This window comes from Ostrea edulis, chromosome 4 (assembly GCF_947568905.1).
Source record: "Ostrea edulis chromosome 4, xbOstEdul1.1, whole genome shotgun sequence".
NCBI classification, from domain to species: domain Eukaryota; kingdom Metazoa; phylum Mollusca; class Bivalvia; order Ostreida; family Ostreidae; genus Ostrea; species Ostrea edulis.
In genome coordinates, this window is record NC_079167.1 from 26,905,100 (window position 1) to 26,919,505 (window position 14,406).

A 14,406-nucleotide genomic window follows, 5' to 3' on the forward strand; every position below is an offset into this window, starting at 1 on the left:
TGACATGGGGCCTCGGTTTTTGTGGTCTCACTCGAACGACTTATTCCTATCCCCACAGGATAAGAATTATGTCTACACTCTTCCAGGGGGAGACATATTGTTTTTGTACTTTATGTCCGTCCGTCTGTCTGTCACAAAATCTTGCGAACGCTTCTCCTATGTGGATTATCGGAAAGAATTGAAACTTTGTACAATGCTTCTTTGCCATTATATAGATGTAATATTATCGGGACAGGAGGATCCAATTATTTTCCTAAAAGGTTTAGTGGATCTAAGAGGGGTGGAGATTGTAAAATAGCTTGTGAACACTACTCCTATATGGCTTATCGGGGTTCATAATGTCGATGTTCCTGCTCATGCTTTCTCCACATCATGCTGTACATTAAGGGGATGTTTTATTTGGAGCACCTCCAATTTGGGCAGCTGGAGAGACATTTATTTTCCTTAAAAACAATCTCTAGTTTGAAAATGTTTTTGTGAAGAAGTAATGCAATCTCATTCATTGAGGAAGCTAGCTCCTCAGAATTCCATAACTGTAGTTAATACTTATTCTATTGGTCCAAATGTATTATATATTTACTATTTGTATATGGATTCCAATTTAGAAAGGACTACATCTTGTGGCGAATGGATTTTAATCCAAAACACTAAATATGCGCGATTTTACAGTTTTTATTTTATGCAACATATCTTCAATAATTATGTCCCTGGGTATGTATATCAATGTTGTAATTTATGATACAAGTAGTAGATACTTTGAACTAATGTGAATTCATTAATCTTGTTTGGGTTTTTTTATGCCCCCGAGATCGAAGGGAATATTGTTTTTGTCCTGTCTGTCATTCTGTCTGAAACTTTAACATTGCTAATAACTTTTGAACAGTAAGTGATAGAGCTTTGATATTTCACATGAGTATTTCTTATGACAAGACCTTTCCGTGGGTACCAACATGTTTGACCCTGTGACCTTGGAGTTTGACCTACTTTTTGAAAACTTTAACCTTGCTAATAACTTTTGAACAATAAGTGATAGAGCTTTGATATTTCACATGAGTATTCCTTGTGACAAGACCTTTCCGTTGGTATTGAACCTTTTGACCTTGACATTTGACCTGCTTTTAATTTTTTTTTTACATTGGTCATAACTTCTAAATGGTAAATATTAGAGCTTTCATATTGTACATGAGCCATTCTTTTGACAAGATCTTTCTACTGGTACAAAGATATTTTCCCTTGTGACCTTGGCCATCTTTGGAATTGGCCATTATCGGGGGCATTTTTGTTTCACAAACACATCTTGTTTTTTGTTTTTGGTAACATAACACCAGCACTAAAAATCATCAATGTATATTGGAATTTTGTATGAAAATTCAACATTTAGGTCAATAATTAAAATTTATCCATAATCCCGACTTCCTCAAGTTTCACCTTGCATTTAAAGACTGATTTATGCGCAATTAAAACAAAAAATGACAATACTTACTAACTATATTATTTTGAACTCTCATATTCAAATCTTTCTGTTTAGTCCCGTGGAGATACAGGTTAGAATAAGCCCTCAGTACCCCCTTGCTTGTCGTAGAAAGCGACTAAATGGGGCGGTCCTTCGGATGAGGCCACAAAAACCGAGGTCCCGTGTCACAGCAGGTGTGACACGATAAAGATCCCTCCCTGCTCAAAGGCCATAAGCGCCAAGCATAGGCCTACATTTTGCAGCCCTTCACTGGCAGTGGTGACCTCTCCATATGAGTGAAATATTCTCGAGAGGGACGTTAAACAATATTTAATCAATCAATCAATCCGTATAATAAGTGCAAAATGGTCGTTATTCATTTCCAATCCACTAGCACAAAATTTTTAATATATATACTGCTAGAAGACCTGGCTGTGTATTTATTTGATGTAAGACCTGGCTGTGTATTTATTTGATGTAAGACCTGGCTGTGTATTTATTTAATGGTGGATTTATGATGCTTGTGTGGTATTGGAATCATCAGACAAATCGAGTTGATGTGTTTAAATCGTTAGTTAATTTTAAGTGCAAAAAGGTCAAATTTAATACACTATATATACACATGTAGCTCAATAACAAGCACGTTGATCCCAGGTTTTCTTTTCTATTTCACAATTCTCCTTTACTGTAGAAATGAGTTTCACCCCAATTTGACAATATTACAAAACTTTAATAAAAGCGAACCTCTTTAAGCCAGGATTTTAGAAACTCATACCCCCTCTCCCTCTCTCTCCCTTAATTCATTATTATTGTGTACTCAGTTTGGGTGTTTGATGCCGAGATGCATTAACATGAAATTTTTAATATATATGCCCAGGGGTTCGTGTTTGCCCAACTATCTATTTTGTATTGCTTGTAGGAGTTATGAGATTGATCACTGTTCGTTATCTTCACCTTTCATCTCTCTCTCTCTCTCTCTCTCTCTCTCTCTATATATATATATATATATATTAGAAGTTGATTCGGCACAGTTGTAAATAAATATTGAAAATCAGAATGACACATTCCATAAAAAACAATCATTTTTTTGTTGATTGTTTTTATGGAATGTGTCATTCTGATTTTATATATATATATATATATATATATATATATATATATATATATTGTAAAACTTATACGGTACCAATTTTGATGCACCAGATGCGCATTTCGACAAATAATGTCTCTTCAGTGATGCTCAACCGAAATGTTTGAAATCCGAAATAACTATGAAGTTTTAGATCTAAATATAGCCAAAAACAACGTGCCAAACAAGTGGAGCCAAATTCGTCCAAGGATAAGAGGTATGCATGAGGGAAATAATCCTTAATTCTAAATTTTATAACAGCAATTAAATATACATCCGTATTTTCAAGCTAGTAACGAAGTACTTAGCTACTGGGCTGTAGAGACCCTCGGGGACTAACAGTCCACCAGCAGAGGCCTCGATGTGTGTGTGTGCTAAAAGGCCTCATCCTAGGTAGGCACTTAGGAATCTTGCTCGCTATGTCAATGTTCATCAATATATATTTACATTCACTGAAATTTGTTTCTTAACATTTCTTTTCAAATTGACATTGCTTTCATCTTTGACAATGAATACATGTTTGTTGCAACCTACAGTGTAGTTCGATCCGGGTTTTTACTACGGTGACCAACCACCTCTCCGCGTAATCATCACCAAATATGGAACGTCTTCTTGGTCAAAGGGTGCACTGGCTGCTCCGTTCAAGTAATGAATGGGTCAACGCTGTGATATTTTAGTACTTAAAATCTAGTTTATATTTTTAAAAAGTGCATACAAATATGAATATAACCAATTAAATGTCTTTGTCGTATCGGATCATGAAGGTAGCAATCATTGCAGAAAAAATTGCAGGACCCGCCAACTCGGGTTGTGAATTTTTTGTGCAATGTGTGCTACCTTAAAAAGAAGCTTCGTCATCCGATAAAACAACAAAGATAGCATTATATTGTTTAACTAGCCGCTAGTTGTCCCGTAAAATTCTTTTTTAAATAATCCCCCATGCCCCACTTGTTGGCACTGCAGTCTCTGTGTAGTTAAACATGTTCAATTGTTCATGCGAGACGGACAAAATTAAGATTTCATATAGGTCAAAATTTGTGGTGTTTAACCTACATCTGGTGATGTTACATGAGGGAAAAGGTTTGGAATGGGTCGTGAGACAAGCAAACAAGTTATAATGAATGAACGTGTCATTGAAAAAGTGAACTATCTAGTTTATAGGTCAAAACTACACTCCTAAGGCTGGAACAATACGGATCAAATAGTAAAAAACATTAAATCTTTTGGAAAACTTCTTTACTCCTGCACCTTTCGCAACACAATTGTGCATACAGCAAGTCAGAGAGCAAATTAATTCAATTTCTAAAAAAAAAAAAAAAAAAAAAAATAGCGAGTGCTCAAAATCTTATTTGAAACTGAATAATTATATCACTCGACATTATGATGAAAACTGTGCCACATGGCGACAATCTAGTCGGTGACTGACAATGAAGATCTGAAAGAAAAAAAACCAATGTTTTAATCTGTTTTTATCTGGTAACATTTCACCTTCGATTTTGTACTAAGCTATCTAATCTACATGTATTTCGATGATTTTTATACCCCCCCCCTCCCGCAACAAGTCGTGGGGGGTATACTGGAATCGGGTTGTCCGTCTGTCTCTCCGTCCGTCCGTCTGTAGACGCAATGGTTTCCGGGCTCTAAAGCATTATCCTTTCCACCTACCGTCACCATATAATACATATGGACTACCCATGGGATGAAGATGTTCCCTATCGATTTTGGGGTCAAAGGTCAAGCGCACTGGACATCGAAGTAGCAATATGGTTTCCGGGCTCTAAAGCGTTATCCTTTCCACCTACAGTCACCATATCATACATATGGACTACCCATGGGATGAAGATGTTCCCTATCGATTTTGGGGTCAAAAGGTCAAAGGTCAGGCGCACTGGACATCGAAGTAGCAATATGGTTTCCGGGCTCTAAAGCGTTATCCTTTCCACCTACAGTCACCATATCATACATATGGACTACCCATGGGATGAAGATGTTCCCTATCGATTTTGGGGTCAAAAGGTCAAAGGTAAGGTGCACTGGACATCAAAGTAGCAATATGATTTCCGGGCTCTAAAGCGTTATCCTTTCCACCTACAGTCACCATATCATACATATGGACTACCCATGGGATGAAAATGTTCCCTATCGATTTTGGGTCAAAAGGTCAAAGGTCAGGCGCACTGGACATCAAAGTAGCAATATGGTTTCCGGGCTCTAAAGCGTTATCCTTTCCACCTACAGTCACCATATCATACATATGGACTACCCATGGGATGAAGATGTTCCCTATCAATTTTGGGGTCCAAAGGTCAGGCGCACTGGACATCGAAGCAGCACTATGGTTTCCGGGCTCTAAAGCGTTATCCTTTCCACCTACGGTCACCATATCATACATATGGACTACCCATGGGATGAAGATGTTACCTATCGATTTTGAGGTCAAAGGTCAGGTGCACTGGACATCAAAGTAGCAATATGATTTCCGGGCTCTAAAGCGTTATCCTTTCCCCTTACAGTCACCATATCATACATATAGACTACCCATGGGATGAAGATGTTCCCTATCAATTTTGGGGTCCAAAGGTCAGGCGCACTGGACGTCGAAGTAGCAATATGGTTTCCGGGCTCTAAAGCGTTATCCTTTCCACCTACAGTCACCATATCATACATATGGACTACCCATGGGATGAAGATGTTACCTATCGATTTTGAGGTCAAAGGTCAGGTGCACTGGACATCAAAGTAGCAATATGATTTCCGGGCTCTAAAGCGTTATCCTTTCCCCTTACAGTCACCATATCATACATATGGACTACCCATGGGATGAAGATGTTCCCTATCGATTTTGGGGTCAAAGGTCAGGCGCACTGGACATCAAAGTAGCAATTTGATTTCCGGGCTCTAAAGCGTTATCCTTTCCACCTACAGTCACCATATCATACATATGGACTACCCATGGGATGAAGATGTTCCCTATCGATTTTGGGGTCAAAAGGTCAAACGCACTGGACATCAAAGTAGCAATATGGTTTCCATTTAAATTCCATCGCATGGAGATGCTGTGTTCCTAGATACCTTTTGGATCATAATACTGAAGTTTTACCTCTTACCAACACCCTTTGGGAGATTGGGGTAAGCGGGGGGTATTCTTGGTGAGCATTGCTCACAGTACTTCTTGTTGAGTCTGCTTTTTTGGATTCTTAAAATGAAAGGGAGATAAAACACGCATGCTCGGAAACGAGAATGTCCAAGTAATAGACTTAATTCATTCGAAGAGTTGTCGTTCGTACACTAAGACAGTCAAAATGCTGTTTTCTGGGTTTAAGCAACAAGAGACCAACAACCCTATCGGTCACCCGAGTACTAGTTAAAAGTATCACTGGTCCTAAGGGCTAAAAATCTAGAAAGAAATTCTTGTTCTGAAAATATCGAATCTAAATTCTAATATGTAACAGTATAAAACAAGATGTGTTCCTAAAATTTCAATGCCATCAAAAGTACATATACTGAATATATATATTACACAATATAATATATTAGCGGAAAAAAGAAACTGCATTATTTGAATTATGAAAAAAAATTAACAATGAACAAATTTTATTGCTACGATATGTTGTGCCATTCCAGCTTGAAACATCCCAACAGCACGATTACGTTGGTTTTCGCTGAGTCGTGGCATGACAGAAGGGTAAATTTTGTCAAAACTAAAGTGCTGTCCTTAACGAATAGTGTCCAAACAAACCTTTTACACTTCTTACTCCTAACAGTATTGGTCAGTAAAACTCATGCGTACGAACACTTCAATAAACAACATGTGTTCACTAGCGGTACCATGAAAAAGTCCGTGCATCCGAGTCGGGTACTATCCGATATTGTTCAAAAACATCACCTTTATCAATTGTTTAGATTTTATAAATATAAACAATAAATATAGAAAAATTATACTAAATTTTAAAATGCAGTTTCTTTTTTCCCGCTAGTATATTAAGAAATTTACTCGGCAAGCATACCCTACTGCCGATTCCAACTTGACAAATGTTCTGTCAGTAGATCACTTTATAGACGCACTTTCCGATCCGGATATGCGCCTTCGCTTGAGAGAAAGTAGACCCAAAGACATCCATGAGGTGGAGATATTGGCAATACGACTTGAAACCCACAAACATGCACAGAGGGTAAAACTTGTCAATGCCGTTCATCCAGAAATGGATACTAATCTCCTTTCCTCCATCAAACAAGAAAATAGGGTCTTAAGATCTTCAATCACTAACAAAAGAGACTATATCATTCCTAAAAGATGGTCATGATTTGAGACCCAACTTTTCTCGCTCAAGCAACGTGCATCCTCGGTTCAGAGAAGTGAATTTCAGGTTAATAGGCAGCAGTATAATGCCGATGCAATGCCTTTGGCAAACGTAATGATTACCAAAACAATCTCCAAATGGTCGCTTTCGACCCTCAAACCAGGGAAACTTCCCAGTGTCGAATTCAGGGGGCGGAAGTCGGCAGAGGGCGGGGGTAGGCCCCAATCAGTAATAAATAATGATGAAACAAGAGGACCTCGTGTTACAGAAAAACAAGAATTTATTAAAGAGACTCCTCATAAGTCAATGTAACTGAGAAGGACAATCTAATGAAAAATAAATCAGAAATTGATGTTGAGAAAACTGCTAAGTTTGAAAATTTACTCAAAAACGAAAGTGTAGGAGACATAAAGGGTTGTGGTGAAGGAATGTTTACTTACTTACTTAGGCCTTTGCTCCTCTAGGGAGCATAGGCCATTGACGAACTCCCTCCATCTGACTGTTTGGCGCTAGTCTTTCTGCTGAGTTCCAGGTGTAGCCTTGCTCTTTTAATTTTGCCTCCGTAACTCTGCGCCAGCTGTTCCTTGGTCTTCCTCTGTTTCTTTTTCCTTGGGGGTTCCATTTGAGGGCTTGTTTTGTGATGCTGCTTGGTGGTTTTCGCAGTGTGTGTCCAATCCATGACCATTTGCTTTTTTTTTGATTTGGATATCTATGGGGGCTTGATTTGCTCTTTTCCAAAGATCCTCGTTTCTCACTTTGTCAAACCATCTGATGTTCATTATTCTGCGCGGGCAGTAATTGATGAATCTTTGAATTTTTGAAATCGTGGCATTTGTTGTTCTCCGTGTTTCTGCCCCATACAGAAGCATAGACTTTACATTTGAATTAAAAATCTTGCTTTTAGTGTTTCTCGAGATATTCTTTGCATTCCATACTTTCCCCAGAATGTTGAAGATGACCCTAGCCTTGTTTATTCTGGTCTTAACATCAGCATCAGTACCTCCATTCACACTCACAATGCTTCCTAGGTAAGTAAACTCCTCAACTTCTTCCAGGATGGTATCCCTTATTTTAATAGGCTGTTTACTCTTGGCATTAATTTTCATAATTTTTGTCTTGCTTTCAATCCTAGTTTAACTGATGTTGCTGCTAGGAGAGATGTTTTGTCTTGCATTTGTTGTTGGGTACTGGAGATGACGGAAATGTCATCAGCAAAATCCAGGTCATCCAGTTGTTGCCACATTGTCCATTGAATTCCATTTCTTTTCCCTTCAGTTGTTTCTCTCATGATCAAGTCAATTGCCAGGAGGAAGAGAAAAGGAGATAGCAAACAACCTTGCTTATCAAAACTTTCTGTAAGTTGACCTTCATGTATAACTCTACATTTCATGTTGTTATAGGAGTTCCTGATGATGTTAATGAACTTTTGTGGTATTCCATAGTGTGCCATTCGATTCCATAAAACTTCTCTATCTAAACTGTCAAAATCTTTCTCGAAGTCTACAAAGTTGAGAAATAGGGAGGTGTTCCATTCTAGAGATTGTTCAATGATTATTCTCAGTGTTGCTATTTGGTCCGTGCATAATCGATCTTTTCTGAAGCCTGCTTGTTGGTCTCTGAGCTTCTCGTCTATGGCCTTCAAGAGTCTTGTTAGAATGATTCTGTTTAGCACTTTTGCAACTACTGATAGTAGAAGGAATGTTTGTAGTAGGAAAAATTGACAACATACAGACTACCCATCTTCGCAAGCCAAGTGTCCGATTCACATACTCTCATCTACCGGTAGACTTTTAGATATATCGATGACGTTTTGTCTATTAACAATGATAGCTTTCATTCATATGTCGATTTGATATATCCCTGTGAGCTCGAAATAAAGGACACCACAGAGTCGTCCACTTCTGCTTCATACTTAGATATTTTATTGAAAGTAGACATTAACGGCAAACTAACAACTCAACTGTATGACAAACGGGATGATTTCAGCTTCTCCATCGTCAACTTCCCACATTTATGTAGCAATATTCCATTATCACCTGCATATGGTGTTTATATATCTCAACTGATTCGAAATGCAAGAGCTTGTTCTGGGTATAATCAGTTTTTAAATCGGGGTAAGCTACTGACAAACAAGTTGATGGTACAGGGATTTCAACAGTCTCGATTGAAGTAAGCATTTCGCAAATTCTATGGTCGTTATTACGATCTAGTTCGTCAATACAACCTCGAATTGGGTCAAATGCTGTCTGACGTGTTTCATACCGATTGTTAAGCCGTTCTTGGCACACTGATTTTGACTGCGGATAACTCCGTTTACCTGATCAGGATATGGGGCTCACGGCGGGTGTGACCGGTCGAGAGGAGATGCTTACTCCTCCTAGGCACCTGATCCCACCTCTGGTGTGTCCAGGGGTCCGTGTTTGCCCAACTATCTATTTTGTATTGCTTGTAGGAGTTATGAGATTGATCACTGTTCGTTATCTTCACCTTACACTTGGCTTGCGAATATGACAGACTACCATGTTGGTCGACACAGGAGCTAGTGTAACAGTTATTAGGTCAAATTTTGCAGAAAGCTCATAGTTAAAGGGAATATTAAAATTGAACCCCTCATTTGTTCATTTAACAACTGCTAGTGGGGAGAAAATACCTGTCCTAGATGTCGCTGTCAATCACAATGTGATAGTGACTAATATTCAAAACAATTGCATTTAAGGGTTAGATTTCATGACAAATCATAACTGTGATGTTTTGTTGAACAAAATGAAACTTAGAATAAAGCAAACAGAAGTCTCTTGCTTTACACATGAAGTTTTGTATAGGCAAAGCTGCAAGGTACTTCTAGCAGAAACTATAGAGATTCCCCCTCACAGTGAATTTATTGCCCCAGCTAGGGTAGAATAACCCTTTGTTTAATGACAAAGTTACTTTGTTAGACCCCGTGGCAAAGCTTTTAGGTAATCATGGTATATTAATTCTGAAGATTTTGGCAAACGTCAAAACCGATCAAGTACCTGTTCGTTACATGAACTTTGGTGATCATAATGTCAATTTTTTCAAAGGGACAGTTGTGGGTAACTTCGAAGATACTATGGGGATCATTGATCTTGATAATGTAACTGGGGGGCACTTGGGTTTAAAAAAATCTTTGTCAAAAGCTTGAGATGGGTATTTTTGGCATCAGATCCGTCAAGATATACCATTCCACTGTAAAATGTGTGATGTTTGCGCATCAAGAAAAGCTCCAAGCAAAAATTCAAAAGCTTCTTTACAGACTTACAATGTAGGTGCTCCTATGGAGCGATGGACTGTAGACATTTTTGGTCCCCTTCCTATTACATACAAAAAGAATTCGTATTTATTAGTGGTGGGTTGTTATTTCACAAAATGGCTTGATGAAAGGTGAAGATAACGAACAGTGATCAATCTCATAACTCTTACAAGCAATACAAAATTGGTATGATCCCATACCAATTAGAAATTTTAAAAAAATCAATATATGCATCCAGGGGTGCATAAGCCGAGTTGCATGGGATACATTGTAAAGTCAGGAATGATGTGGCATATTTATAATTATGAAGAACTAATTTCAGTTTTAAACTTTTCAAGTTACTGTCCAGAAACCATATTTGTCTGAAGTTTTCATTCTATTTTTGGTCACTGTGACCTTGACCTTTGTTCTCCAAAATCAATAGGGGCCTTGCTTTACTGGTATCCAACAATATAACCAAGTTTCATTTGATTCAAATTAAAAAATTTCAAGTTATTCTCCGGAAACTATTTTTTTTGGAATTTTAAATCTATTTTCGGTCACTGTGACCTTGACCTTTGACCCTTTTAATCCAAAATCAATAGGGGTCTTCCTTACCTGGTACATAACAATATCTTTAAGTATCATTTGATTCGGATTTAAAATTTCTGAGTTATCATCCGGAAACCAAATTTTTCTGAAATTTTCATTCTATTTTCGGTCACTGTGACCTTGACCTTTGACAATTTTTCTTCAAAATCAATAGGGGTCTTTCTTACCTGGTACCCAACAATAAATCAAAGTTTCATTTGATTAGATTGTAAACTTTTCGAGTTATCATCCGGAAACCAATTGCTGACGCCCAACCGCCCGCCCGCATCACCAAACCAATAGCTGAGTTCAACTTCGTTGCAACTCGGGTAAAAATTACAGCAGTAGCTCAGAAAATAGTTGACCATGTTGTCACAATATTTGGAACACCAATGCAAATACATTCTGACCAAGGACAGACTTTTGAGTCAGACGTATTTCAAGAAATATGTAAAATACTGGGAATAGAAAAGAAAAGGATCACTCCTTATCGTCCACAGTCGGACGGCATGATTGATTGATGTTTTCCGCCACACTCAACAATTTTTCAGTTATCTGGTGGCGCCCAATTTTTTATTGGTGGAAGAGAGAACCCAGATACAATATACCTGGAAAGAGACCACCGACCTTCCGAAAGTAAACTGGTAAACTTTCTCACTTACCGGCGCGAGCGGGATTCGAACCCGCGCCGACGGAGGCATGATTGAGAGGGCAAACCGAACTACTGAAAATATGTTATCTGTTTTTGTAGATGAAAATCAGAAAAATTGGGATGAATCGATACCCCTTTTAATACTCGCTTATACGTCCTCAGCCCATGAGTCTACTGGTGCAAGTCCTTGCGAAATAGTGTTTGGTCACCCCATAACCTTGCCTGTTGATTTAGTGTTAGGGAGACCAGAATCTTAAACAAATCAGAATATAACTGAGTTTGCTCGTAATCTGTCAAGGAAGATTGATAAGATTCATAATTTTGGAAGAAATAACATATAACTTAAGTTCTAGTAAGATGTTGCGTGAATACAACGCAAAAATACACCAAACATTTATTCTGAGGGAGATCCAGTTTGGATGTTTTACCCTAATCCTAAACCAAGCCTTTTTAAAGAACTGGGCTGGCCCATACGTAGTCACCCAAAGAATAAATGATGTGTTATACAAATTTAGAAAATCTCCCAAGCACAAGGGTGCTATCTTCCACCACAATAGACTGAAATTGTATGTTGGTGAAAATAAACCAACATGGTATCATAATTAGATGCAAAAACAAAATGAATATTTGATCATTTTTATACGCCCGTCTTTAGACGTCCGTCCGTTCGGGGTTTTCTCTTTATAATTTCATTTCCCTTTCACATATCATGCTGAAACTTGCTGTGTAGCTTCTTTGTGGGTCACTCTAGATCATACTGCAATTTTGATCCATTTCAACCTTTTTTCCAGGAGTTTTCCCCCTTTATTTGGAAATAATTATTATATAGAGGGTACATAATTTGTCCGCCCTACTCCTCCCACAGTTTTCAAGTGTGGAGTATGGGTATTGAAGATGTGCATCTGGGGAAGGATTTTGATTTTCTTCCATTTTTGAAAAAATTACAGGTTGTTGAACTTGATCCATTTTGAGGAAATCTCGATTTTTAAGCTAAGACCCTTTGTTCATATGAAAGTTTGTCATAGCCTCATGATGGTTAATACTACCTGAAGCAAATTTATACAAATTATAGCACAAGGAAAACAGCCTATGTAAGCATTTCACGGGCGTATTATGTACCGTTTACGGTACTCTTGTTTCCACTTGATATTCTTTTCTTTGATAAAAGAATACGAACCGAAATTATGATATTCATGCTGTTGGGTTTTTTTTTATTCATGAAGTTGACTATATATTTATTCCACACACAAACCACGACAAGCACTCAAGATGTAAAATTTTATACATTGTAGCTTCAACGTTTCAAATGTACCCTGTGTGATGGAAGAGAGTTCGTACATCAACAGCAGGCAGAACAGCATCTCACCGCCACACATTCCGGTTTTGGGTTTCAATGTTCTATCTGTAAGTATATGCTCTCTCGCATCGAATCAGAAGCACAATTGTGAGGGATACACAGTACTTGTAGTAAACAAAAATCTACAATAACATTCGATGAGAATGACAGGAGGGAATTTGCGGATTTCCAGAGAAACAGGTTTCAATATGTAGAACCTTTCATGAAAAAGATGGCCCCAAATATGTTCAAAGGTTATAATGGAAAACGTGCGATCAGGGTTAGCCATTCGGCGCCCATACAGAGGGAAGGCCAACCAATGAAAAAGCCAAGACTTACTAATGATGGCAGATCCGAAGTGACCCCTACTGTCCAAGTCAACAAACCCGCACAGAATAGCAAACCTGAAGTGACCAAGTCGTCAAAATTAACAGACATACTACCTCCATCTACTGAACGTCAAACTGGTCGCAGGTTGTTCGATATATCTTCCACTTCATCATCTTCAAAAAGTACAACTTCCAAGAAATCTTCAAAGGACTCCTTGGTGAGCCCTGATGTTTCAGTTCATGCGGAAAAATCAGGACAGAAAGTTTTTGAAAAAGAATATCAAGTGGCCAGTGTTTCAGCGCCAGAATATCACCCTACAGATAAAAAAGAAATTATGTTAAAAGGATTAGAAATCCAGCAGAAAGAGCGAATCGTGTTAAACGTAGGAGGAAGATGCTTTGAGAGCAGCCGGCAAACTTTGCAGGCTGACCCTAGTTCCCACTTGTCAGTAATGACAGCAAGAGACATGTGCTCTTCAAGCAATGGGACAGATGATAAAACGTATATTTTGGACAGAAATCCTAGATATTTCGATTTCATATTAGACTACCTCAGATCGTCAGATTACAATTATAAGCTCCTCCCCACTGACAAATGCGTACTGATACAGATCCATATGGAAACCACCTATTATGGACTTCCCGGGCTAGTACACTCAATTGAAGAGATAGAGAAAGGAAAGTATATGCCATCTACCTTGTGGGAAGACTGACATTGGTCTCTCTATTCTCAATGAGCATTAATGCAAGGTGAAGATAACGAACAGTGATCAATCTCATAACTCCTGCAAGCAATACAAAATAGATAGTTGGGCAAACACGGACCCCTGGACACACCAGAGGTGGGATCAGGTGCCTAGGAGGAGTAAGCATCCCGTGTTGACCGGTCACACCCGCCGTGAGCCCCATATCCTGATCAGGTAAACGGAGTTATCCGCAGTCAAAATCAGTGTGACAAGAACGGCTTAACAATCGGTATGAAACACCTCAGACAGCATTTGACCCAATGCGAGGTCGTATTGACGAACTAGATCGTAATAACGACCATAGAATTTGTGAAATGCTTACTTCAATCGAGACTGTTGAAATCCCTGTACCATCAACTTGTTTGTCAGTAGCTTACCTCGATTTAAAAACTGACTATACCCAGAACAAGCTCTTGCATATCGAATTAGTTGAGATATATAAACACCATATGCAGGTGATAATGGAATATTGCTACATAAATGTGGGAAGTTGACGATGGAGAAGCTGAAATCATCCCGTTTGTCATACAGTTGAGTTGTCAGTTTGCCGTTAATGTCTACTTTCAATAAAATATCTAAGTATGAAGCAGAAGTGGACGACTCTGTGGTGTCCTTTATT

At 38.4% G+C, this 14,406-nt stretch overlaps 1 protein-coding gene across 1 annotated transcript; it reads left to right on the forward strand.

Annotated features, from left to right (window-relative positions):
• Positions 1–12,944: 12,944 nt before the first annotated feature.
• Positions 12,945–13,754, forward strand: LOC130053775 (uncharacterized). The gene has a single exon (XM_056161337.1). The coding sequence runs from the start codon at positions 12,945–12,947 to the stop codon at positions 13,752–13,754; it is 810 nt and encodes a 269-aa protein (XP_056017312.1).
• Positions 13,755–14,406: the final 652 nt, after the last annotated feature.

Bases quoted from the DNA above. Each gene is read 5' to 3' on its own strand.
- LOC130053775 (XM_056161337.1), top strand. From the start codon at position 12,945: ATGGCCCCAAATATGTTCAAAGGTTATAATGGAAAACGTGCGATCAGG.